The 27042-nt window shown below is 45.1% G+C and overlaps 1 protein-coding gene across 1 annotated transcript in view; it reads right to left on the minus strand.

Moving 5' to 3' along the window:
- The window catches only part of ASTN1 (astrotactin 1), a 751257-nt gene that overhangs the window by 407094 nt on the left and 317121 nt on the right, over window positions 1-27042 (minus strand). The window contains exons 5-6 of the mRNA XM_078659225.1: window positions 16897-17004; window positions 2793-2942 (exon numbers count right to left, since the gene is read on the minus strand). Coding sequence (XP_078515351.1) covers window positions 2793-2942; window positions 16897-17004 — 258 coding nt within the window. The remainder of the gene's footprint in view (window positions 1-2792; window positions 2943-16896; window positions 17005-27042) is intronic.

A 27042-nucleotide genomic window follows, 5' to 3' on the forward strand; every position in this document is an offset into this window, starting at 1 on the left:
AGGTTTTGGATGCGGCGCGTGCATGGGAGCTAGTGGTGCAGGCCTTGCGTGATTCTTTTGTGGACGACGAGGATGGGGAGAACTAAGCCAGTGGACACCACGGGGCGAACACAGAAGTGCTATATTCCGCACTGTGGTGGTTCCATCTAACTCGACAGGACGAGGCGTACGCCCAGCAGTTGCCGGGGGGGGGGGCCTTGGGGGGGACTGGTTCATGGGGGTTCGGGGTGGGACGGAAGCCACTGGATGGTAGCCGCCTGGGTGCCTTGACTCTACTAGGATGGTTGGCACAGTGTGGAGTATGAAAGGGCTGGAGGGAGCAGCCAGGCGAGATAGAACGATAGCACCTAGGGTAGGCCCCGATATGAGCGGTGTCACTGCTTTACCTCTGGGATGGCTGACGGAGATGTTGTTGTGGGTGGGGGGGATAAAAGCAGATACGTACAACGACTTTTCGACCATGGTCCCCGTGGGACGTGCACCGTGCTTTTCCTATTGAATGTAATAACATGCCGCCCGGCCCCCGGGATGCGGGCTGAATGGCTGTGTACAGTTTGGACTTCTTAGTGGACGAGGGGATGTCACGAGTGCACTGGTTGATTGATTGTATCCTGTGGTTTCTAATTCTGCAATAAAAATATATTTGAAAAAAAAAACAGTAGAGTGCCTACCATTGCACATCAAAAGCTGGAGCGCATTGCGCATGGCAACCCTACAGAATCATGCTTTTGAGGTTATTCATAAGTAATCCTTATTTGTAAAGCATGAACATACCACCCCTTAAGGCTTCAAGGCGCTAGGAGCCGTCGGAGTGATTAAGTGAGCTATTGCCCAGAGTAACATGGTACTGAGCTGAACTGCCGCCAGGGATCGAACCGTGAGCCCCAGGCTCAGGAGTCAACGGCGCTACACCTCTCCCTTAAATTCCAATGAAGGATTGTCTATATAAAGTAGAGGGCCAACGGTGTGCTTACAGGTGTCTTGATACTGGCTGCTGTCCAGTATTCTACTTTGGAGTTTGTACATGGAATCCACCTAATGTGGTTTGTACAAGGCAGCAGCCAAGACAGTGGTTTGGCGGCCAAGAATAATCCTTGCGTGTTTATAAAGCACTTGAATGAATTGGCAGCAGCTTTGCTTACAGTAATGCATCTTAGGTAATGGTCTTTGGCACTAATAGAAAGACAACATTTTGCTTTACTAGTGTCTATGAACAGGAACCCATATCTTTTTGTTGGATACAAACTCAAAGGTGAAGACAAATTACCTACTTTCTTTACTACTGCATAGGCAAACGTGGCACATATTTCCAATGTGTGGTCTGCCCTTACAGAATGTCTCAAACAACAGACAGTGATGAAAAAGTTGTCAAGAGTACCAAAGGGAGGATGAAATCCAAATGTTGAGAGGGGTCATTTGCTTGCAGCGTACGCAAACACAGAAATATTCTGATACCATACAGTTCAGCCTATGGTTTGCTCTGTCAGATCCTCATAGACAGTTGTCCATAGTTTGAGAATAGATTTTAGGATAAGTTCAAGGTGTTGCAGTAAAAGATAGCACTCAGGAGCACCAACTCACCAGGAATAGAAATGTCACAATGTTTATTCAGGGCCAGAGGAGTCAGGGCGGCATAGTACTCTTTCTGGTCATACAGAAACCTCCTGCTTGTGATCACAGGTTGTACATCAATGTAGACCAGGTTTGGGAGGGAAACTGTTTGCACGACCTACACCCAGGGACCAGAGAGTTGGTGCACAGGAACAGGTTTTGGGATTAATGCTACCGGACAGCACAAAGGTGTGATGCAACTGAGGAAAGACCAATGAGTAGATCAGCAGGCATCAAACGTCTTATGTTAAGGACTCCAGCATACACATCAATACTAATGTTAGGGATGCTGGAAAGCCCTTGCTGTATTGTGTATATCCATGCACCCAACTATTTACATTTGCTGATCATGTGAGCAACCACAACTGGACTAGACAGCACCAGTCTTTGATGATGCATCACACATCAAATTCTAGAGCCACCCTTCCTCTTCGCAAGCCACACCTGGCCTTGCAAACCTTAATCCAGGGGCGGTCTTAGGCATGTGCAAGCTGTGCACTTGCACAGGGCCACCAAACCCCAGGGGCCACCACTCCAATATATATCCTTAATATAATAATCCTCCAAGGATGGATACATATTTGCCTGGCGGCCCCTGGTAGGGATTTTGGCGGCCTCTGGCTCTGTTCCACTTCCAAACAACCGGACCCCCCCCCCTCTTCACTGGACTCCGCGCTCCGCCCTGCCCGGACCCCCTCTTCCGGGGCCCCCTACCTAAGCTCCCTGCCCAGGGCCGCCATGAGCCTGGAGCGGCCCCTGCTTAATCCAATATAGTTTGAAATATTTGAGCAGTATGTAGTCACTCCAAATGCCCAAAAGGATTGTTTTCGCAGTTAAAAAGGGGGTACATAGGATGTTTGATAGGTGGCTTGTAAGATTGCCTTTGAAAATGTTGACAGGGGTGCAGGGAAGGGCACACTTCTTGCTGCTCAGATCCCCATACATATAAAACTGGAGTTTTCCCAAATCTCTTGAATTGAGTATATTTACAGTAGGTATGATGTCAAACTTTTAAATGTATTGGCCAAATCCCAGATCGATGGTGGGACCTTCATAGACTAACGAGGTGTGTCCTGCCATCCTCCATTGATGATTTCCTCTTACTTGACAAAACAAACCCATCCATTCAGACTGTATGCAAATCTCTGCAGAAGCTTCATTACTCAACGGAGTTACCTTACCATCAGCGATCAGGTGTTCAGGCACATGTAATGTGATCTTGACGATGAGCGGGCAGCCGGTGTGTGAGGCATAGGCCATGGCGATGAAGCAGCTGGTAATGCTGATCAGGGTCAACGTGGTCTTGTTGACTGGACTGCGGGGGGAGCCAACTATGAACCAAGAACACAAAAAGAGGAATGAGGGACATGTAAATAACTGAGTTTCGGAGAAGCATCACTGATTTAAAGGACAATCTTTGTAAAAGGCCATAAAGAAGTGCACTACTGACTTGTGACTGAGACTCTTGATGGTCAATGAGACGTCACTTATGTGTGTGTGGATCTCGAAAGTCATTGAGTGAAACTACATTGATGTGCATAAGGATCTTTGTGGTCAATTAGGGAGAGTTTGCTGATGTGCATGAGGGTTCTGATGGTCAATGAGTACGATTACATAAATGTGTATGAGAATCTTGCCAGTCAATGAGTGAGCCTTTGTTGATGGTTAGGAGGCTCTTGATGTTCAATGAGTGAGACTTCAATGATGTGTATGAGGCTTTTGATGATCTATATGTGACACTTCATTTTTGTTTATGAGCTTGTTTGACTGTCAGTGATTGACACTTGATTGACCTGTAGGAGGCTTGTGATTATCAACTAGATATACCTAATTGATGTCTTTGGGGCTCTTGATGGACAGTGAATGAGGCTTGTGTGGTTTAACCCTTTGGATGCATCAGACGGCTCCCGGCCGTCCGACGCAACGGGTGGCGTGTGTGTCGGACGGCCGGGAGCCGTCTAAATTGCGCACGCTTGAAATTTTCCCGCACTGCGGGAAAATTTTGCGCGCATCCAAAGGGTTAATAGCTGATATTTGTTGCACATTGTTTACAAGAGACCATCCATGAAGAAATCATCCCTCGCAACAAACCCCCTCTGACAGGCAATGCTTCATTGATAGGCCCATCTGAGTGGGCAAACCTCAACAACACCTTTGGGCAGGTCATAGTTCATCAATAAATCCCTTTGAATGGACATACACAATCAATAACACCATCTGATATAATTCACTACATCAGAACCTCAATCTATTCAGTCAAATATCACCATTAACCTCTATAAGTTAACCTACCACATGAAAAGCGCTAACCAGTGTGCCACACCACATCTAAACACCCATGTGACATGGTATTTCTCTTCCATTGCAACCTCTGGTAGAATATTTTCATTCAAATACACCAACCTATCATACATCATCAATACATTTCATCTGATGAACTTTAGCTCTTTAATTAGACCATTGAACAAACTAAACCTACTCAATGCTCAGTGTCTATAACTTGTCAATTGCCAACTGAGGAGCCATACCTCACCAAGACCCTGTCCTTGACGAGCCACTTATGAACTTTTTAAAAGTTTTATATAGCGCAAGCTAGACTCAAAGGTAACAGAGTGCTTTACATGTTATGTGAATAAGTGTACTCGAACTAGGATTCATGTGGGTCAAAATAGTCACTAAAAGAGTGTAGAATAATACAGCATTATGGTAGTTAAAAAAGGTTGCAACAATACATAGCAATCAGTAGCAGTCGGTGGTGGGAGTGCTGCTGGGCGGTGATGTGGGGCCGGGGAGGGGCAGGGTGGGGGGTACTAAACTATGGAATAAGGCCAAATGCAGGTAAGTAAATATATAAATAAATAAAATGAATTTTGTTGCACGCATTGCATCGAATTTGGCGATGCAGTGCGCTCAATGAAATTCGTTTTATTTATTTATATGTTTACTTACCTGCATTTGGCTGTATTCCATAATTTACTACCCCCGCCCCACGTCACCGCCCTGCAACACTCTCACCACCGACCGCTACTGATAGCAATGCAGCATTAAGAGCCATAGTTCAACAATATAAAAATTGAAAATAATAAATAAATAAAATATGACAGGGTGCACCAAATCATAACCTGACCGAACAGATCATATCACACCAGTGACAACTCCCCATCTGAAAGGACATAGCCCAGCAGTAACCCTCTTTGACAGGCAACACCCTAACAATAATGACCATCTGACAAGGCCTAATTCACCAATAACCCCTTCATCATGTGATACCCAAACAATGATCTGTATGTGACAGGGTCAATCTCGTTCCCAGCTCCACTCTCATGGATGGTATTAAATCTCAGGAAGGCTGTACTTCATTAATTACCCCATCTCACAGGCTACACCTCATCAATACCTCCCTTCAGTCAGCCAATACCTTATTGTTAACCCTCATTCCAATCTCACAGTCAAACATGTTCAGTAAATCCCTGCTGAGAGGCAATACCTTATCTTGGGCCTTTAATGAACAGGCCATAGATTTTCAAGATCCCCTCTTACAGGGCATACCAATACTGTATCTTTTTCTTAAAAACCATACATTTTCAGTCATCTCTTCTAATGACCACTACCTCAGTAAAAATGCTATCAGGCAGGATCTACATCAGCTTTTCTTCCACATTCATCCCATTTTCTCTGTCATGCTATCTCCCTTTTCTTTCTGAGGCACTCTGAAATGGCCTACAAGAGGCAGAAGGTGTCTAATAAATCAAAGTAAGTAACATCATCCACCATCTGACCAGCTATACTGCATCAGTAGCCCCCTGGCATCCCATAAATCCGAGAACCTCACCCAACAGGCAATATCTCACTAGTAACAGTATCTAAGAGGACATATATCACCAATGACATAATCTGCAGACCATACCTCATTGGTAACCGCCCTCTGACAAGCCACACCTCATTAGTGACCCATCACCCCCTCGCCTGGGAAGGCTGTATTTTTGTATTTATTTGTTTATTTGTAGTTTTGTAAAGCTTTTAACTACAAGCTAACTTTGTTCACAGTGATGAGTGAGGAAGAATGAAAACAGTGACAATCGCATCATCAGCAACAAAACGTAGTGGAATCAAAGATGGAAAGAATATTGTCATTAGTCAAAAGGTGTCCAAAGGTTTAAAAACCTATAAAGGGAACACTTCTGCATAAATGTGACAGTCTTAGACAAACTCTTACCAATGACAGACATCTGACAAGACATAAACCTTCAAGAATCTCCTTCTCTTGGGCACTGCCACCTCAATACCTTCATCTGCATCAACACCCCCACCTCAAGTAATATATATATTATAAACTTATAGCTCTCTGCTGAGAACTATACAACCGGTATAGCTTGATGCGGAAGGGCAAGGAGGCTATTAGACTACGCCACCACTAAAGGTAGAATATTCTACATTAAAGTGGGAGAAACAAAAATACAAACGTTGAAATGTTGGAGCAATAGGCTTAAACCAGGCATTATGTGCCCGGAGCCACAACGTTGTTTTCAACTGAGCTCTCAACACCCCAGTGTTCTAATTCAGCAATCTCCACCTCTGGCACACATTGTCATTTAGACCCATTGGACACCGGATAATTTGTCAATCACCTCTGTCACAGGGCTAACTTCAACGCTAACGGTCACAGGGCGCAATAGCTATCATCAGTAACTCTGATTCTATAGACAATGGCTTACCTATGAACTCTACCTGACCAAGCAAAAGTCAGAAATACCTCTTTGGATAACAACATGTAACAGTAGCCCCATCTTACAGGTCATATTTTATCAATAACACCTGGTGAAAGTCCCAAGCGCATCTCACAGGCAAATACTTTAAATACAGCTTTAAACAGGGCAGGCTATCTGTCACAGGAACCAAGAGGGCCTTTGACTGATGGGTCACCAGGTCAAGGGATTCTGAAGACAAAGTTAGTCCAGTCATTGATGCCTGAACTCCAGCACTTATCACATCTCTAAACAAGGGGGGGGGCTGTGGATTTGGACAAACAAAATCCCTACTAATATTTTGTGTATCTCTTGCTGCAACAAACCCTAAATGGCACTCTTAATTTGTTGCCGCATCTTATCTAGGGACAGGAACAGGCCTAATAGTTAGGGAAGCCCTTCTGCTGCTATCTTCCCTATAAACAAGCATTAAAAATGCAACAGTTCTCGTCTTTGGTTAAGTTAAAGCCATTTGCTTTGCTAATGGTATTGTATAGCAAAGCAAATGGCTTTAACCTAATAAGGCGAGACCTATTGCATAACCACCAGAAATGTTTCTTGTTTTTTTCAACTCCGAAATCAAATCGCATTCTCCTTCTAGGTAAAGGTAAGCTTTCTTTTTCTGTAGTCTCCTAATACTAATGTAACCTAATCTGTTATAAATTGCAATAGCCAGTTTTCTAAAGAGATAACTCAGTGAGCTCGGGAAAAAGTGTTTTGACGTGCCATTAATTTCCATAGTTTGCAAACAAAGATTGTGAAATTAGCTTCACACAAACACTGAGAGCAGTTTAACGGCTCATATGCCAGTGTGCAACAGCTAAGATGCATACCTCAGAGATAAAGCTACAGAGCATCTCGCAACAAGTAGAAGTGAAGTAGTAGACATGGATAATGTGAGACAAAGCAGAAGAACACTTGACAGGTAGAGCGCCACAAGCCTGAGGGGACGTGCAGCCTGTCTGTATCCAAGCTGTAAAACTCAAAAATTGCTGCTAAGTACTCGGTACACGTTCCCTCTGAAAGAGTCGAGAATATACACTGAGAAAAAAAAACGAGGGGAAAAAAGGATACCGTGTACATTTGGAGAAGGAGTCTGTGTTAATAGAAAACCCAGATGTGGAATCTCTGGAATACGTTCCAAGAGACCCCCCCCAAAAAAATAACCTCACTCCAAAGACGAGAGAGAGAGACGACTGCCAAGAACTGGGAATGTGGCGCCTTGTGTGGGGGAGAGTTGTGAGCAGGGCTGGGCATGTAGTGGTGGTCACCAGGAGCCAGTGGACAGAGAGTGACTGTCATAAGCCTGACTGATATCAGGCGAGCACTAAGAGAGCCGGTGTCAAGGCCCTCTGCCTGTTGAGCGCCGATGTTAACCTCGCTCCTATTTTGTGCGCTAGACTACAAACACTCCCCCGCAGCCGAGAAGAAGGACATACGTGATACACGCACATCTACCATTGTGCTCCAAATCATGGCACGTAAAAAACAACAACCTTACTTCCACTCAGGGGCGCAACTAGGTCTTAATTTCGGGGGGGGGGCTAACATGGCAAATGAAGGGGCGTGGCTAATGTTAATCAATGGGGCGGAGCTAAAATGGCAGATAAACAGGATCGGTTAATGCCCCCTCACACCTTAAAACCCATACCCGCCCTGAACCCTAAAATTACCCCTGGCACCCCAAAACCCATACCCATCCTGATCCCTAAAATTATCCCCCCCTGGCACCCCAAAACCCATACTCACCCCACACCCTAAAATTACCCCCTGGCACCCCAAAACCCATTACCACCCTGAACCCTAAAATCACCCCCATGGAGCCCCAAAACCCATACCCGCCCTGAACCCTTAAATTACCCCTGGCACCCCAAAACCCATTCCCACCCTGAACCCTAAAATTACCCCTGGCACCCCAAAACCCATACCCGCAGTGATCCCTAAAATTAAAACCTTGCCCCCCAAAACCCATACTCACCCTGAATCTTAAAATTACCCCTGGCACACCAAAACACATATACACGCTGATCCCTAAAATTAACCCCCTCACACCCTAAAACCAATACCCACCCCACACCCTAAAATTACCCCCTGGCACCCCAAAACTCATTACCAACCTGAACCCTAAAATCACCCCCCTGGAGCCCCAAAACCCATACCCGCCCTGAACCCTAAATTTACCCCTGGCACCCCAAAACCCATACCCACCCTGAACCCTAAAATTACCCCAGGCACCCCAAAACCCATACCCGCAGTGATCCCTAAAATTAAAACCTTGCCCCCCAAAACCCATACTCGCCCTGAATCTTAAAATTACCCCAGGCACACCAAAACACATACCCACGCTGAACCCTAAAATTAACCCCCTCACACCCTAAAACCCATACCCGCCCTGAACCCTAAAATTACCCCTGGCACCCCAAAACCCATACCCATCCTGATCCCTAAAATTATCCCCCCGGCACCCCAAAACCCATACCCACCCCACACCCCAAAATTACCCCCTGGCACCTCAAAACCCATTACCACCCTGAACCCTAAAATCACCCCCCCTGGAGCCCCAAAACCCAGACCCGCCCTTTACCCTAAATTTACCCCTGGCACCCCAAAACCCATACCCACCCTGAACCCTAAAATTACCCCTGGCACCCCAAAACCCATACCCGCAGTAATCCCTAGAGTTACACCCTTGCCCCCCAAAACCCATACTCACCATGAATCTTAAAATTAACCCTGGCACACCAAAACATACCCACGCTGAACCCTAAAATTAACCCCCTCACACCCTAAAACCCATACCCGCCCTGAACCCTAAAATTACCCTTGGCACCCCAAAACCCATACCCATCCTGATCCCTAAAATTATCCCCCTGGGCACCCCAAAACCTATACCCACCCCACACCCTATGATTACCCCCTGGCACCCCAAAACCCATTACCACCCTGAACCTTAAATTACACCTGGCACCCCAGAAACCATACCCATGCTGAACCATAAATTCCCCCCTTGCCCCCCAAAACCCATACCCACCCTGAACCTTAAAATTACCCCAGGCACCCCAAAACCCATACCCATGCAGAACCATAAATTCCCCTCTGGCACCCCATAACCCATACCCACTCTGAGCCCTAAAATAGCCCCCTGACATCCCAAAACCCACACCTGCCCTAAACCCTAAAATTACCCCTGGCACTATAAAACACATACCCACGCTGAACCCTAAAATTAATCCCATGGCACCCCAAAACCCACACCCACCCTGAACCCTAAAAGTATCCCCCCCCCCCCGGCACTCCAAAACCCATACCCACCCCAGACCCTACAATTACCCTCTGGCACCCCAAAACCCATACCCATGCTGAACCATAAATTCCCCCTGGCACCCCATAACCCATACCCATCCTGAACCCTAAAATTGCCCCCTGACACCCCAAACCCCACACCTACCCTGAACCCTAAAATTACCCCTGGCACACCAAAACACATACCCACGCTGAACCCTAAAATGACCCCTGGCACCCCAAAACCCATACCCACCCTAAACCCTAAAATTGCCCCCTGGAACCCCAAAACCCATACCCGCTCAGAACCCTAATATTAACCCCTGGCACCCCAATTTGTAACCCACCATGAACCATAAAGTTACTCACTGGCACCCTAAAACCCACACCCACTATGAACTCTAAAGTTACCCACTAGCACCCCCCCAAAAAAATGAACACTACAAACTTACATTACAGTTGCATATTTGGAGGGGACTGTCCTCTTTGACGTTTCTATGCATGTAAGTCAAGAACAACATTCACAGTAACCTAGATATGCAGGCAGTAAGTAATGCTGTGCCGAAAAATGCATTAAAGTTACTGGAACTTACATAAAATACTGCTGCCTGCTCTTCTAATGCTATACTGTGGAGTCTGGCTGATCAGCAGCACTGTGTCCTGGCATCCAGCCCCTCGAAGGTCTCAGAGTAGATAGGTCTCCTGGATTCTCCTTGCCTGGGTCTCCTCTGCTTCTTCGCTGCTGCCCTTGGATGCGAAAATAGAAAGCTCCATGGCCCTGTTCACCATTCATCTAGTGAGCAGTGCAGTGGATGTGAATTCCATCCAAGTGCGCAGACAGCAGGGTGAAAGGGATGGCCAGTGCAGGTGATGCTTTTCTTTTGAAAATGAATTTCTGCTGGTGTCATAGCCCAGGGTTTGCTGTCTGTGCACTTGTATGGAATACACATCTATACAAGTGCACAGACAGCACACCCTGGGCTATGACACCAGCAGAAATTCCCATACAAAAGAAAAGCGTCACCTGCACTGGCCATGCCTTCCACCTGCTGTGCACATCTTCACACCCCATGCTTACAACCCATCAAGTGCTTAGGTGAAATCCCTGCCTTCAGGCAAAGATTTCACCTCGGCGGCGCCACTGTAAAGGAAATCAAGAGGTGGGGGCAGTGGGGTTCACTCGAGGAAACTGTTCAGAGGCTGGCTGTCTGGCTCAGGCTGCTGGGCCTCTCAGAAAGCATAATAAAAATCACATTCTCGGCTCCGATGCGCAGCCTTCTTGCATCATTTCAGTGCGTGTCATCTTAGCCCCGGCAGAGGAGGCGACGGGGGGGGGGGGCTGAAGCCCGGTGAGCCCAATGGGTGTTGCGCGCCTGCTTCCACTACACATGGAGAGGTTTGCTCTTTGCTCAAGTAATTAAGAAGTAACGCCGAAACAACACGAGGGCAGGTACGAAAACTAGTTACAATTATAATTTGTGCACACCGTCTCGTACGATCGCTTTGAAAATAAATGGCAACAAATTCCGAGCTTCCCTGTTTAATTTTTTGGCTTGAATTTATTAAGAAACGTGTGCTATGGTCTCTTACCTTGGCTGTCGTAGACGTTCACATAGGAGATGCCCACGGCCACACACATAGCTGCCAAGGTTTCAGATTGCTATGTGTGACATTTTCATAACCTTAGATTAATAATTAGTTTGCGAGGTGAATCAAGCAATGAAGACAAGGGAAATATTTGACTATCAAAAACGACACCCGTTTTTAAGCAACGAGAAACTCTAACAAGCCAGCCCTCCCTAGTCCCTCTCTGGGTGCGGGTTGTACCACGTGACTGAAAGACAGTTGGGTGCGCTGTGGCGCACCCGTAGGCTACCTAGACAGGGGCTGGCGTGCCCATGGGCCCGGGTTGAGGGGTGCTCTGTCGGGGCCCTGCAGAAGGGATACCGTGGAGAGGCCTTGAATTGCGGAGAGCTGCGCAGGTCACCCCATGGCCCCATAGGAGGCCCGCGCTGCTTCCGACATCGAAGCATGCTCAGCCGAGGGCAGCAGACAGGAACCAGAGAAGAAACTCACCTGGAGTATATATGTCTGCCGTTTGAGATGAAACTCATCTGGAAGTTTGCATCCACTTTAGGTGTTGTTGCAGTGTAAGCTGAACTCATCCAGTGTATTTACGTAAACGCTGTTTTACCCATTACAGGTATGTCCGCATTCACTGCACCTAGTTAGATTTCCATGCGCCAGAGGCATTTCAGTTTGTTAGTCATTGTACATATGCCTGCGCCTTTGTACAGAGCTCTGACGTAGACAACGGCACTATATAAAACTTTAAAGAATGAGGTCGGACTGCCTTGAAGTTATTCTTCTGGTTTCTTTCTTCCCCCGGGGCCCCCGGCGTGTCTATCACTTGGACTGACACCGGATCATCCATGCTCAAGGATCCCACAGGGTGGCGTTCAGATGCCGGCACACCGGGGTGTGTGCCCGCGGTGTGCCTCCTCAAAGCGCAGCGAGAGCCCCCCCAGCAGACGTCGGGTGGGAAAGGGACTTGCATTCATTAAAAAACAGCGTGAATGATCCGGGCGCCCCAAGAGCACAAGCCGAGATAAAGCTGAGCTGTCATGTCACCCAAAAGACAGCCCGCTCACCCCTCGCCGAGGAGTAAAAATAGAAGAGCATGTGCCTATTTCTAAAAGCCAAGCCAGGAGTGCCTCCAGGGCATGGACACACACCGGGCACCGAGGCTTTCATCCATTGCCCCACTCTCGGCAGAGGCTGAGGACAGCCCGGTCAACAAGCAAAATAAATCTAGCAAGTCTATTTTAGCAGGATAAACTGTCCAGCAAAGAGAGTATGTGGAGCTGAAAACACTTCTCTAACTAGATATGCGTCATTTTTTTTTGTCAGTACACCGGTACTGCCGATAAACTTTTGCAATTTGAACTTTTTGTACACAATTCAAAAAGCATCTCCAGGGCCGCGTTTGATGAATGCACCCAGGCGGTGAGCTGGGGCTGTTACCACCCTACGAGGCAGCCAGGACTGACACCACGGCACACCACAGACTGGCCTGACGCCACCCCTGCACATGACCTGGGCGGGGGGTTAGGGGGGCTGACCCTACAATACGCACAGCCTGGATTGAAAGCTTGGACGGCCTCGGCCTGCTGGTGTAAAAGGTTTATTATCTTCTATATGGGGCCATCTGTTTGGACCCATAAAGAAGATAAGAAACCTTTTATGCCAGCAGTAAGACGGGGCAGCGAGTCCCAATGGGACGGGTCTAAAAGAGAATACTGTACGTCACTGTAACCTCTTTTCCAATGGCTGGCCACCGTTTAGCATGAACGGTGACTCCAGCCAATGTAAAAGAGGGGCGGGGCTTAAGGCCTGCTAGTAAATCTACCCAATCTCACTAAATCTCGCCAGCGAGACTGCGCATGTGCGCAGTCTTATGCTAGGCTTCGACCTAAAAAGGAAGCTGTACTCTCTGTTGAGTAGTGAGGAGCAAATCTTAACCAGAAGAACAAAGAGGGAGTTGCAGCTTGCTGACCCCAGCCTGAAGACCATCTTCAGGAAGTGAGACATCCAGGTTCCATGGGGACCTTGCAGTTCAACAAGTCAGAAGCCACCCAAACATATTTAGCATCCAGATGCTTGAGGACCTGTAGAGATGATGTAATTACTGCAAAAGAGTGGTTAGCCTGAGCTATCTTTGGGGTGGCCTTTGTCATCTCTGACTTTGTACGAACTACCGTCTGCCTTTTTCCAGCCCAAGATGTACCTGGAGGATTCTCCTCTTCACCTTGGTTTTAAGGTAGTGTTAATTTAGAGGAGGATGATTGCTCTGAATCTGAAACAATTTGAATAATGAAGTTAGAATTTACAGTTCTATACAAGGCCATCAAAAGAAGGTGCTAGAGAAGCAATTACGCGTTGTCATGTCACAGCCCATTCTCGTGCTGCAAAATCTATTTACAGATTTTGAAGCATGACTTTCCTGTTTATTCCTAAGCATCAGCTACCTCAGCTGCAGTGTTTTCTCTTTTCCTGAAGACATTTGTTTAAATTAGAAACGGGTGCTTGTCACATGTGGGACCTGGCATGAGATTTCTGACCCATGCCCCAAAAACCATATGACATTTATGGTTCCACAGCAATCATTATTTGAAGCCCAGTTTCATAACCCCCTCCATTGATCCTGGGTAGCCAGTGGGTGACTCACCAACAGAAAATTATGACTGCTAGTAATGACATACCAACTTACTGAAGCTTTGTTTACCTTGCCCCTTTCGGACAAATTCTGAGTGCTGGAACTGTCCCAGCAATACAGACCCACAGTGACATTGCTGTGACTCTGAGACCGTTTGGTCCTCAAGTGGCTGCCCCTTCAACTGTGCTGATAAATGGTGTTGATTACTGGACCCTGTATAGCTCTGTTACCTGGAGGTTAAGACTGTGTACTGTCCCACTGATAACTTAAAAGATACAATTGATGTGAGTGGGGCACGGTTAATTGTAGGTGTCTGATGATCAATTCATTTGGAGTTTTTGTCTATTGTTCTAAATTCTAATCCACATTCACAACAAACACACAGAGTTATTCAGCCTAGTGCAAAGTCCTTGAAACGAATGAACGATCAGTTGTGCAAAAGATAACTTGATACATTGTACTCTATTGTCCGGCACCTTAACCACACTACAATTAATGAATCGACTAATCAAAGGGCATGTAAAGCGCAGCTACTCACCCGTGAGGGTCTCAAGGCCCTGGGTGACGGGGCCTGCTGGTCGGACTGGGAGTAGGATCATCCGAAGAGCAGGTCTTGAGGTTCTTCATGAATTGGGTCAATGATGCTGATTGCCTGAGGTGCAGGGGCAGGGTGTTCCAGGTCTTGAGGCAAGGTAGGAGAATGATCTTCCTCTTGTTCTGGTCTTGTGGATCCTCGGAATGGATGAGAGGGCGAGTTGTGAGGATTGTCTGGCAGGTACGTGAAATGTGAGGCAGTGGTTTAGGTACGCAGGTCCTTCATCGTGTAAAGCTTTGTAGGCATGAGTGAGGCACTTGAAAGTGACTCTTGTTCACTGGGAGCCAGTGGAGCTGCCGGAGGTGTTGCATGATGTTGCTGCGGTGGGGGATGCTGAGGACCAGGCTGGAAACAGTGTTTTGGACATTCTGTAGTGTCTTGAGCTGTTTTTGGGTGACTCCAGCATAGAGTGCGCTGTTGTAGTCGAGAATGCTGGTGATGAGTGTATGGGTGACCGTTCTTTTTAATTCTGTTGGGATCCATCTGAATGTCTTTCGGAACAGGTGGAGCATGTTAAAGCAGGCTGAGAAAACAGCATTGATTTGGCAGTTTATTGTGAACGAAGAGTCCAGTATGATGCCATGGTTGGTGAGTGGTCTCTCAGGGTGGAGGGAGATCCCAGAGCGGCTGACCACCAGAATTTGTCCCAGGCTGAAGGGGTGGGTCCAAGATGAGGTCTTTGGTCATGTCTGAGTTGAACTTGAGGCAGCGGTCTTTAATCCATGTGGCGACGACATTCATCCCACTGTGGAAGTTGGTTCTGGGGGTTGTGGGTTCATTGGTAAGGGAGAGGATCAGCTGGGTGTGGTTGGCATAGGAGACGATGTTGAGTCCGTGGCTTCTGACGATGGCTGCGTGGGAGGTAATGTAGACGTTGAAGAGGGAGGGGCTCAGGGAGGAACCCTGGGGGACTCCACAGCTGATCTCTGTGGGTTTTGAGAGGAACGGTGGTAGTCTGACTAGCTGGGTCCTGCTGGTGAGGAAGGAGGGATCCAGCCCAGAGCCTTGTCGCGAATGCTGGCGTTGTGGAGTCTGGTAATTAGGGTGCGGTGGGAGATGGTGTTGAAGGCGGTTGAGAGGTCTAGTTGTATGAGGGCTGCGGTTTAGCTCCGGTCCAGGATGAAGCAGATGTCGTCTGTGGCAGGGGGGCGATGGCCGCTGGGGGGCGATGGCAGCAGCTGCTCTGTGGAAGATGTGGTACGGGCATTGGTCCAACGGGGCTCCTGAGTGGATGCTCTTCATAGTAAATGAACTCAGAGAGCTGGGCATTGATTACCTTCTCTATGACCTTGACTGGGAATGGGAGCACGGAGATTGGTTTGAAGTTCTTACGGTCCGTTTGGTCTGAGGATGGCTTTTCCAGCAAGGGGTTGAACTCTGCATGTTTCCAGTCAATGTGGAAGGTGGTGGCTTTGATGGGGCAGTTGATGATGTGACGAAGCTGGGGAGCGATGGCCTCAGCTGCTCTGTGGAAGATGTGGTACGGGCATTGGTCCATCGTGGTTCCTGAGTGTATGCTCTTCATAGTCTTGAGCGTGTCCTCTGTAGCAAGCAGGGTCCAGCAGAGCATGGTCTGTTGGGGCGGCTTGGTTGTGTACGATGGTGGCGGACGGTACCTAGATAGAGAGACAACCAAGTGTTCATGGAGACATCAGAATCCCTCTCTTTGGCTTCACTGGGGATTAGACATTTGATTTTTTGGAACATTATCATGTAACAGCTATAACTTTGTTTCGAGCTGTATCCGAGCTCCAGGAGTTGTTAAAGGCCTTTTGGTTTTCAATGGTCTATCACATTTTAACTGTCCTGCTCTTCGTAAATAAAATAACTTTTATTTACAAACCTGTAGATCTGACAATGAGTTTAACTACTTTCTTGCAGTATCCAACCCTCTCTAATCACAATAAACATTGACTGCCAGCCCTGTTTGCTTTGGAAAGCAGCTGTCTAAGGGGAGAAACCTAGTAAACCAAGTTGATTGCAGTGGTAACTGCCCGTATCCATCACAGACACTGGCCCCTGATCATTGACTGACTCACAATCGGGAGAAAATACCTCACAATATCTGATCAATACTGCACTTTGGCAGGCCCTTCCTTTTCAAAGGTCTCTGCTGAAAAGACATTCTTCTTCAATAACCCCACTGCAGAAGTCACAACTTGACACTAACCCGCTGATAAGACCATAACACATCCAAAACCCCATTCTGAGATGCACTTCCATATGGATACCATGCTCCATCAGGCCAGAACTCTTCAGTATCCTCCTAAGCTCCCACACCTTATCAATGCCTTTCTTAGACAGTAGATACATCATCAATACCCTCGCTGTCAGGCCATACCTTGTTAATACCTGCCTTGATAAGCTGCACACATTGAATGCCCTTCTCTGTCATGTGATACTTGATTAAGAACCTTCTCTTACACAACTTCTCACACAGGCCATACCTCGGTTGCGGCGCCGGCTTCTGGAGGGATCTGTGTAGAAGGTCAGCTGGGGTTCATTATCGGCCTCTGTCCCAGAATCCCCCTCAGGGTTCAGAAATGCAGAGCCCGCTGGGAAGACAAAGAAGGCTGATGAAAATAGCTGGCAGGAATTGGGAGCAGCCAACACTTGAATGTGACATTACAAACAGCAGGCTCAGCATGTCCTGTGGGTACTACAGAGACACCTGCAGACTCAGAAAGATATCTCAGGTAGTGCTGTGGAGTCTGCAGAAGACCTCTGGAGTATCATTTCAGTATCACCAAGCTCATCAGGAGGTTTAAGTGAGTATTGTTTAGAGGACTGAAGTGAAGGTTAAGGAATTGATCCCTGGAGTACTACTTGATCCATAGAGGCTTCTGGGGTGTGAATTCGATTGCTGCAGGCTCCGAAGAATTACTTTGTATGGCTCAGACATATGCAAACCTACCAATTCCCCACCATCCAGGATGAGGGCTTCCTGCACATGGACCGGTTGATCATCTCACCACATGGATGGAAGCATACATCGAACCACAATCTGTTAAAAGCACAACAGAAAGACCAAGTGTAGGAAGGGTATTACCCGTCGGTAATGGCCGAAATTAACGAATTTCGGCCGTTACCGACAGGTAATAGGCTTTTCTGATGTAGGGGTCGAAATTAAAGATTCGGTAATTTACCGAATCGGTAATTTAAGGAATCGGTAAATTACCGATTTCTTAAATACCGATTCGGTAAATTACCGAATTCCTAATGTAGGGAGCACTTAAATGAGTGCTTATCCCATGTTAGGATTCGTTATTTAAATGGATGAAAATTAATGTTCAGGGCCCAGAACCACAACCAAATCTGACCTTAACCCTTTCGATGCTGATGACGAGCTCAGCTTGTCATGGCATATACCTCTAGGGTGCTCATGACGAGCTGAGCTCGTCATGGCCACATCCATTAATATTATGGCCCAGCACAGGAGAGGGAGGTCTTCAGCATCCATGAGGTGAAACAGACCAGAAACACACAGGAGTGAAATAGATTCACTGGTGCATAATCAAGGGCAAAATTTAAGCCTTCGGCAAACTAATCATGTTAAAGTAGCCTATGACAAACAAATTGAGGCCGAGAAATAGAGATAGATTCACCAATCAGGAGATTAACCTTTTGAGGTTTTTCAGATTTTTCCTTCACTTTCCTCGATAAGCTGGCCAGTGAAAACCACAAAACCACCGTTAAAAACAAGAAGTCTACAAGACAAGCACTGTCTAGTAGAGCCTCAACTGATACCTCTATGACTTCTTTGACCTCCTTGATACCAGACAAATATTGTTGCATGGAATCCTCATTGTGGGAGACAACATGGAGATCCTGACAGAAATAAGAATCAAGCATTATACCTGGCCAAGAATGTGGGGCTGCTGGGATTTGACACAGAGTAGGCTTCCCTCTGGTCTAGGTGTTCTCACAAAACCTTGACATACACCCCTGTGGAGACCAATCTCTTTTTATGGAAAGATCATGCTTTAAGATTTAAATGAAAATGGATCACACCTTGTTCTGTTTTTGGATATGTTTTATTAATTAACGTATTGAACAATTCCATAGTTGAACCACTAAAGTGAATGCCAATTCAAAATAATTGTTATCTGCAATAATATATATTTATATATTTTTTTTAATGAACATTAAACTGCCAATTTTCTCAGAGCTGCTGATGACCAACTCTTGATCAATCAATTTAACAGAAAGGGTACATGATAACACACTGGCACTTCATTGTATTGAAATGGTTTGATCATTACTTAATGCTGTCTACATACATCCGTCCAGAAAAGCACTATCACTAGGGGTGGAAACCACACTTCTGTTCAGGCTAGAGACGTACATGTCTTTCACATAGAATTCACCTTTGCCATTATTCCAACTAAACTGTCACTGTAAGTAGAGGCCTGTCCAAAACAACCGGTGTTCAAACTGTTCAGAAACATCTCCACCAGCCTATAGGTAATATTGCAGTTATAGAAAAAGAACCAGAGGAAAGGACTAAAGCGTGCAACAGGCTGTACACCAGTCAGACCTACAATCCAAGGGCCGCAGTATATGAGGTAACAAAAAATGTGGTGAAATCTATATAGCACAGAATTCATCTGTGAGGTTCTACTTCCCTATTCCGATATCTGCCGGTAAGAATGAGAGATTAGGCAGTAGCAGCAGACAACTTTCCTTGTACCAAACTTCAAATTTCGGGAACCCATGGCTTATCCCTGCACATATAATAGATGCAAGGACACAACTTGAAATGTGAAATTTCAAATCAGATGCAAAAGCTATTTTGCACATAATTTGCCATTACCAGCCTATTTTTAATGAGTGTTGATAACCTAATAAATGATGGATACTAAAATAAATCTGATACAAATCCTATCTAGAGACAGACAGAACCAGATTTTAGAGCCAACAAAGCTGTTGCCATGGTGTGGTCACACAAACCAAACAAGTTCACTGTACCAAAGGAATTCCTGAGGAAGCAAACCTACTAAATGAGCTATTTATGCTTCTATGGGAAATATGAACCTATAGTTCTGAAGAAGACTCTATAAACTGTAATTTAACTGAGTCTCATAAGCATACATTTTAGAAGATAACCTTGGCATTTTGTAAACAGATTTTCATCTTTTCGTCCTTTATCTGTTTACAAGTTACACAACATGGTGCAGGTCAGAATATCCAGCAAAGCAATATTGTGCTACAACAAAAATATCGAAACAAGAATTTTGACTTCCAAAATACTGTTACGGTATGTAAGTGTAGATGAATATGAATTTATTATGTTTAATTCCACATCAACCTACCTTGAAGATATACACACAATCAAAATGCATACAGGTAGGGTTAGGTATAGTAAATATGTACTTACCTTCATAGTATTTTCATAGTCAACATTCTATGATATTTAAAACTCGATATACTGGTGGTATACCCTCCAGCAGTCTCCTTTCGTCTTTTATCTCCACTTTGTATCTGCCCTACTACCTGCTCTCTCATTCTTTTTTATTGTATGGTTAACTTTTACTGAGTACCTTTTCTTCTGCTCCGATCTAATCTATGTGAATTTGTAGAAATACTAAATTACCAAATCCTCACAACAATCATGAACATACCCTGGCTGGAAATAATGCAACTTGTATAAATAAATTACCCATATTTCTTTTAAGTAGGGTGTTTCTTGAATCCATTACTCCTGTACATCCCCACCTTACCTTACTCACACCTCCCTTGTATCTTTCTATTTAAGTTGACATCAGAAAATACATGGCACCCTGTCTTGTCCATCCTAGGTGGTAATCCACCCATCTATGTCATCTCCTGAAAGATTAAAAGGACTTGCGCTCCATAGGCTAAAGCTGGAAGGGAATGTGATTCCATTTCTGTACGCTTTTGCTTCCCTCATAAACCACAACATTGTCATTTGCTGGAAACAACATTCAGGGTTTTGTCAAATTTCTCGTATTTCTATTGTTTTCCTGTTTTTTTCCTGTTTTTTTGCTTTCTTCAAATTTCTATTTATTATCCTGTCTTTTTCCCCAAAACCAGAAAGCTGCTCCTCCTGCTCAGGTTGTGAGACTCCAATTTTTCACAATATTCCGTGTTTTATGCACCCTTTTTGAAATCACAAATAACATCCATTTTATATAAAAATACATTTTTGTTCTTTCCTTTACTCTGATTTTATTTGAACCTTTCACTATATGACCTTAAAACCTCTCTCTTTAAGACCAGCCCTTGAAAGACCATCTGGCCTTTGACAAATCCATAATTTAAATGATCCATAAGGCACGATTCAAAAAGATCATAATTCCCCTAAATATCCATGGTCATAGCCCCTGTCACTCCATTGCCTTTAAACTCATAATTCCAGCATGAATAGGGAATCATAGGGAAGAAGAAACCAGACGATGAAACTCTGGTTTGCCTGAGTCGACTAAGAAAGTTACATCTGTGCTTGCATCACTGCTGTTTAATGCACCCTTATCTCATGGCAAGATCGGGGACACCCTAAAATATTTTTCTCACCCAACTCTTGAAAAAAAGCACACTGCTGGTCTAAAAGACCATATCAATTACAGTTCGCTCCCAAAATACTCTTCACAGGTTAAATATTTGAGAGTAAAGAAAATCAAGCGATGAGTGTGTGAAAACCCTCAGAATCCTCCTAAATTGCCAGTTGGGCTTTCAGCCTCAACCAGGAACTAAGTCTGAAGCGATGAACATCATCGAAGATCCCAAGAACCAAGGCAACGACAACTAACAGCTAAAGGGCTCCTAGAGCAGTCTGCCCGATATGATGCACTGAACCACTAAATACTTCTCAGACGCTTCCAAAAGTCAGTACATGCAACTGGGCCAACACTGGAACGGACTGAATCGTTCCTCTCAAGTTGAAGACTACATCTCAGAATTAGTTTAGGCCAATCCAGAACCTCTTGGCTTGTGTGCAGTGACTTTTCTGGGTCTTGCACCTTGGATCCCTTTAAATAGTAATTCTCCAAGGTTCTTCTACCCGAAACTTGCATTCCAGTCAAGTCCACCCAATCCCAATTGAGAAAATCAAATGAAAGAAACACTAGCAGAGATACCGCTGTGTGCTGTGGCTGCCACTGGCGTGTCAAAAGATGCAAAATCCTTACAAATGAGTTAAAACCTAACCTACCTCATCAAACAATCCTCTCACTGCTAGCAATTTCACTACTGTTCTCTGTCAAAATATTGAGGTAAAAAATATCTACCTGTACCTTGTTAACTCTATAATATTTATTATAGTATTTGGCCAGGGAAAGCATATGTAGGGGTGTATAGGTTTACTGCCTACACATCTACGTACCGTTGTAGTCAATATTGTGTAGTAGAGTGGAGGTCGATATAAGAAACATGGGGGCATATTATCAAGGGGGTTTATCCCCGCTTTTTTGGCTTTAAAAGCCAAGAAAGCGGAGATAAAATTATCTCCCTATTACCTAGCTGTCGCTAACACCAGTTAGCGGCAGCTAGTAGGAGATAGCGACCATCTTGGGCCCCACTTTGCATGTCAGTGATATTTATCACTAATGACATGCAAAGTGGGCGTGCCAAGATGTTAGAGACTGGAAACAGTCGCTAACATCGCTATCTCCTATTACCAACTTTTGGAGATATTCGCGCTAAGCGCGAATATCTCCAAAAACTAACACCTGCCCTGAGCAGTTCTTAGCCATGTTATCCAATGGGAGGTGGATAACATGGCTAAGAGCATTAGCTCGGTAATGCATGAATATCGCTGACTTTAAAAGCGATATTCATGCATTTCGGCCGATTTTTATCGCTTAGGAGATAAACCTTGATAATAGCAAGGCTCCTAAGCGATAAAAATCGCTGCAACACGGCGATAAAATTATTGCCGCTAAGCCAACATAGCGATGATTATCGCTAGTTGTTGGTAATATGCCCCATGATGCTTTCAAAGAACACTGTTCACTATAGGAAGTGACAGCATGAAGAGGTGGGGCCCTATTACCCACTGCAATCGTGTTATTACCTTTCTACTGCCGCTACCTGCAATGCACAAACAAGCAATGATAAGAACTGCTTGTGTGTACAACCCAAAGTCTTACAACTATTGGAAAAACATAAACAATTACTGTGGTGCCCAACACCAACTGACACTATTCAACACCCTATCGAATGGTACTCCAAGGATGCTGATACAACTGCAAGAAAGACTACATGCAACCTTCTAAACAAATGTCACATAAATAACAAACTGAATTAATACATGGACACACAGTGGGTGGCCAATGTGATTTTCAATCATATACCTATATTTCAGCAGACTGTATCACTTAACTAGCTACAGGCTCAGCAGAGAGGCCCAAAAGTACTATTCGTATTGCGTCATACTCTGCAGGTCGTCTTAGTGCGTGTCACTCAGAGACCTGCCGTCTTAGCAGGATGAACCTAGGTGTATTAATGCAAAACCGTCAGGTACTTCAGAGGGTCATTGGGAGTATTATTCAGATATCTGCACATTCAACAAGAAGTCCAGAAGAAATATTGTTTAGTAACTTGCAGCCTCAGCAATGGATTCCTACAAGCTTCATTTGATGCTCACAGGCTCTGAAGGAGGTCTCAGGGTGTATCACTCAGATACTTACAGGACTAGCAGGAGATAGATCCATCAGCATATCACACCTGTACTATGTATAGGTTCATAGGTTTAGAAGTGTGCACCTGGGATTACCATTCAGCAGTTTACAAACTGAAGAGAAAGTTGCTGGAAATTATCAGACTATATGCTTTTCTTAAAAGTAATTGTGGTTGGAAAAGGTTGTATGGAACACTTTGATAACCAGAAAGAGGGGCGCTTCCACAAAATCACCTCTGCCAAGATCTCCAAGTGTGGTTTTGCTGTCTCAAGTACCAGACTACAAGATCTGCGAGGATAGCTTAGCACCCTGAACATAACACTCAGGTCTGTGTAAAGTGTGAGACAGTTATGCAGTAAAAGGCTCCAGCCTCTAAGAACGTATAACCTGAGAGATATCTCAGCTGTCGCGCACCAGTATGTGCTACAGTGTTTGACGTCAAGGGATAGCTATGCGGTGTTAGATTCGATTAATTAGCAAAAGTGAACCTTTTATGATGGAATTCCAAAAAAGAGACTGAAGCTTCAAATAACTTGAACAGAACACGGTGTACTTTGACTCAGATTCAACCCCTGGCATAGCAAGTGCAGAGGAGCACTAAAACTTTAATAGGTAAAGCTCAAGGTCAGTGACAAGATGCCATTCACAACCCTATACTCCTTATTTTGAGAGGAGGAGGTCTGTTGAAGAAGAGACTATATATGTAGTTACTGGGGCTTCGAGATCCCCACTGCTCTTGTAAGTGTTCTTGCACATCTGTTTGTGTTTATTGACAGTCACAAGACACATTTGCTTGGCATGTGTTGCTAAAGTGACCCACCATAGACTTGGAGGTGATAGCATAGACCCTTTTGCTTGGGGAGGTTGGTTTTAAGAGCCTGGTACCATTGGCAGGGTGTCTGTTAAGAAAAGCTTGAAGGAAGTAATGAAGGGGCATTTGGATTGCATGAGGGATTGGAGAACATCTTTGATTAAAGGTGTCTGAATTTAGAATGTCCTTTGCCTTTTGTGTGTGGAGAATCTCTGTGTTATGTTAGGTTAAGGATATGTGATTGAATGGCTAACTACAGAACTCCATCTGATTGGGAGAGATGAAAAAGAGACCGTTTTGGTTCAAAACGTGTGAGAACTGACATTTGTTGGTAACCTGATTCCACTGATTTTCCACAGAAGTTATAAGTCCTGCTCCGGGTGCAATGGTTACCCTCTACCTTGGTTCTCCAAAGTTTACCCCTCACCTTGGTTGTCCATAGAAGTGTGCATATCTCATTGTGTCACTTGTTCCTCTAGGTCTTTCTTCCTTCACAGCAAGTTCTGTACTTCCCACCAAAAGAAAGTTCTTTGATTTAGATTGTTTTTACACTTGACCATCCATTCCTTCAAAATCTAGCATGGCTGGAAATTCCTCAGTCGCAGCTAAACAAGGAAGTTCACTCTCTGTTAGTATTAGAGTAATATATAACCATCTCGAATTTGGAAGACAGTTAGAAATGTGGCTCTCTCAGCCCATCAAAGGTACGAAGTGCTATATAAATTGTGCTACTATAGAATGCAACAACTCTGAACTTCTTGGTCACCCCTACCTCTGACTGTTGAGAGAAGCTGTAAGCCTAATTTTGGCCTCAATATTTATCCTCTAGGTGCATGTCCCATCTTTAGAGTTGTTATTTTATGTAGGAGTCCTACCTCTGGACTTGTTATTTTAACAACATTATTGTGTGTTCGAAGAAGCAATGAATCTTATCTCTAAACCTATTGTTTGTTCTCTCCCTTCAGTTCCAGATAGCATGCATGGACTGTCATTCCGTGCACTTTACCTTAGCTACCCAGTGCTAAAGTGCTTGTGCTCTCCTTCTAAAACATGGTTTGTTTGACTTACCTACAATTGGCATAACTAATTTACTTATAAGTCCCTAGTAAAGTGCACTACCTTTACCCAGGGCCTGTAAATGAAATGCTACTAGTTGGCCTGCAGCACTGACTGTGCCACCCGCTTAAGTAGCCTTTTACACATGCCTCAGACCTGCCTTTGCAGAACCTGTGTGCAGTTTTAAACTTCCATGGAGACCAGGCAAGTTAACCCTCTTATTAAACGTTCCTGTTTTCAATACATATTAGTTACCCCTAAAGTAGGCCCTGGGCAGCCCGAGGGCAGAGTGCAGTGTATGTAAAAAGTAGGACATTTACTTTTAAGTTTTACATGTCCTAGTAGTGAAAAACTTTTAAATATGTTTTTCACTACTATAAGGCTTATACCTCCAGTAGGAAAACATTGAGATTGACTTATTACATTTTATATGTGTAATCAACCATTGGGAAGAGATGGGACCCCCACATTTGGTGTCTCTGGAATAAGAATTTAAATCACAAATTATGGTGAAGTCGGATTTTGAATGTTAATTCTGAAAAGGACACTGTTAGAAAGTTGGCATTTTCTTACTTTAGCTATTAGGTCCCTTCTGCCTATCTCTGAATACATGTCTGGGGTGAGTGGTAGCTGGGCTTTGTGCATTTCCTCTAGACAGCCACACACAAAGGGAGCTTAGGTGTGGCTGATGGGTCATCCACATCCTGCTGGGCCATCCTGGACAGGATGGGAGGGTGAAGCTGACACTTACACCTGGATAGGATGTGTTCTGTCCCCACACAAAGGGCTGTATACCGCCCTGTAGTGAGTCTGGAGCCAAGGCAGGAAGGCCAGGGACTCTGTTCACTTCAAAGGCCTCTCTTTGAAGTCTCCCCCACTTCAAATCACAAGTGGGTGTAAGTACTAGATCTCAGACACCACCACTTACGTACACTTCTGGAACTGTGGAAACTCTACCAGAAAGAAAGACTGCTGTGCTTCTGAAATGACTGCTACTCTGCTGGACTGATAGGCTGCTGGACTGCTGCTTTTCTGTGCTGACCTGCTGCCTGCTGCCCTCTTGACCGGGAGCCTGGGAGCAAGAAGGACTGGACTTGCATCTCTCCTACCCAGAACCAAAGTGTCTACAAGGAATTGGTGGCTTGCCTCCTGATTGAAGTCTCAGGGACATAAAAGACAACTAAATCACCTTGCTGAAGCACCTGGACTCTGTCATCTGAGAGTCTTACCTGCCAAGTGATGTCAATCCAGTTCTGGACCCTTGGGAGTGGGTATAAAGTGCTCAGAACCGGTGCATTGCCATCAACGCCTAGGAATCGCCACAGCTGCAAGGATAGAGTGCATTGCATTTCCGTCGATGCAACGCATCACTGCTGCTGCCAGGATCAAGGACATCGCATCGCTGACGGCGTGGCGTATCGCCTCCATTCCTGATGCATCTTCAACTTTGCGCGGCTCAGAGCCCACACATCACCTACATCCTAAGGATCGACATCGACGCATTGCCTCCTATGCTCTTCGGATCTCGCCCTCGGCGCAACTGCGAGCCAAGGTACTGTTTCAGCAGACCAAGGCTGGTTCCTGTATCTGACCTGCGCTCCATCGCAGTTGGCCTGAACTTTTGAATTTGATGCGGTCTAGCAGAACCAGATAGGCCCGGTTTGGACCTTATGCTTTTAAGCATTACATTTTAGTTTATTCTTTAAAATTCATAACTCTGGTTAGATTTATTGGATTTTTGTAATCATGGTCCTGTTTTGTTCATTAAATTAAGCTCTATTTTTCTAGCTAGGTGTGATGGTCTTTGTGTTCATTCCATTTGAACTAGGATGTTATGAGTCCCACCAGTAGACTTGCTGCTTATTCACTACATATGGTTGCCCATAGATGCTACGTGTCTGGCATCTAGACTTTTTACATAACTTCTTTATGTAGCTGGCAAAAAAGTGGGAGATATTAGCTCAAGACATTTTGTTTGTTTATCCTCTTCCAACATTTGCCCTGAAACGCTATGCATTTTGCTGCTAGACTTGTTTGTCCTCTTTCTCTCAGGGTGCCTTGTGAAACTAGGAACACTGTCTCTGGAT

The sequence above is a fragment of the Lissotriton helveticus genome, chromosome 1_1 (assembly GCF_964261635.1).
Source record: "Lissotriton helveticus chromosome 1_1, aLisHel1.1, whole genome shotgun sequence".
Classification (NCBI taxonomy): Eukaryota; Metazoa; Chordata; class Amphibia; order Caudata; family Salamandridae; genus Lissotriton; species Lissotriton helveticus.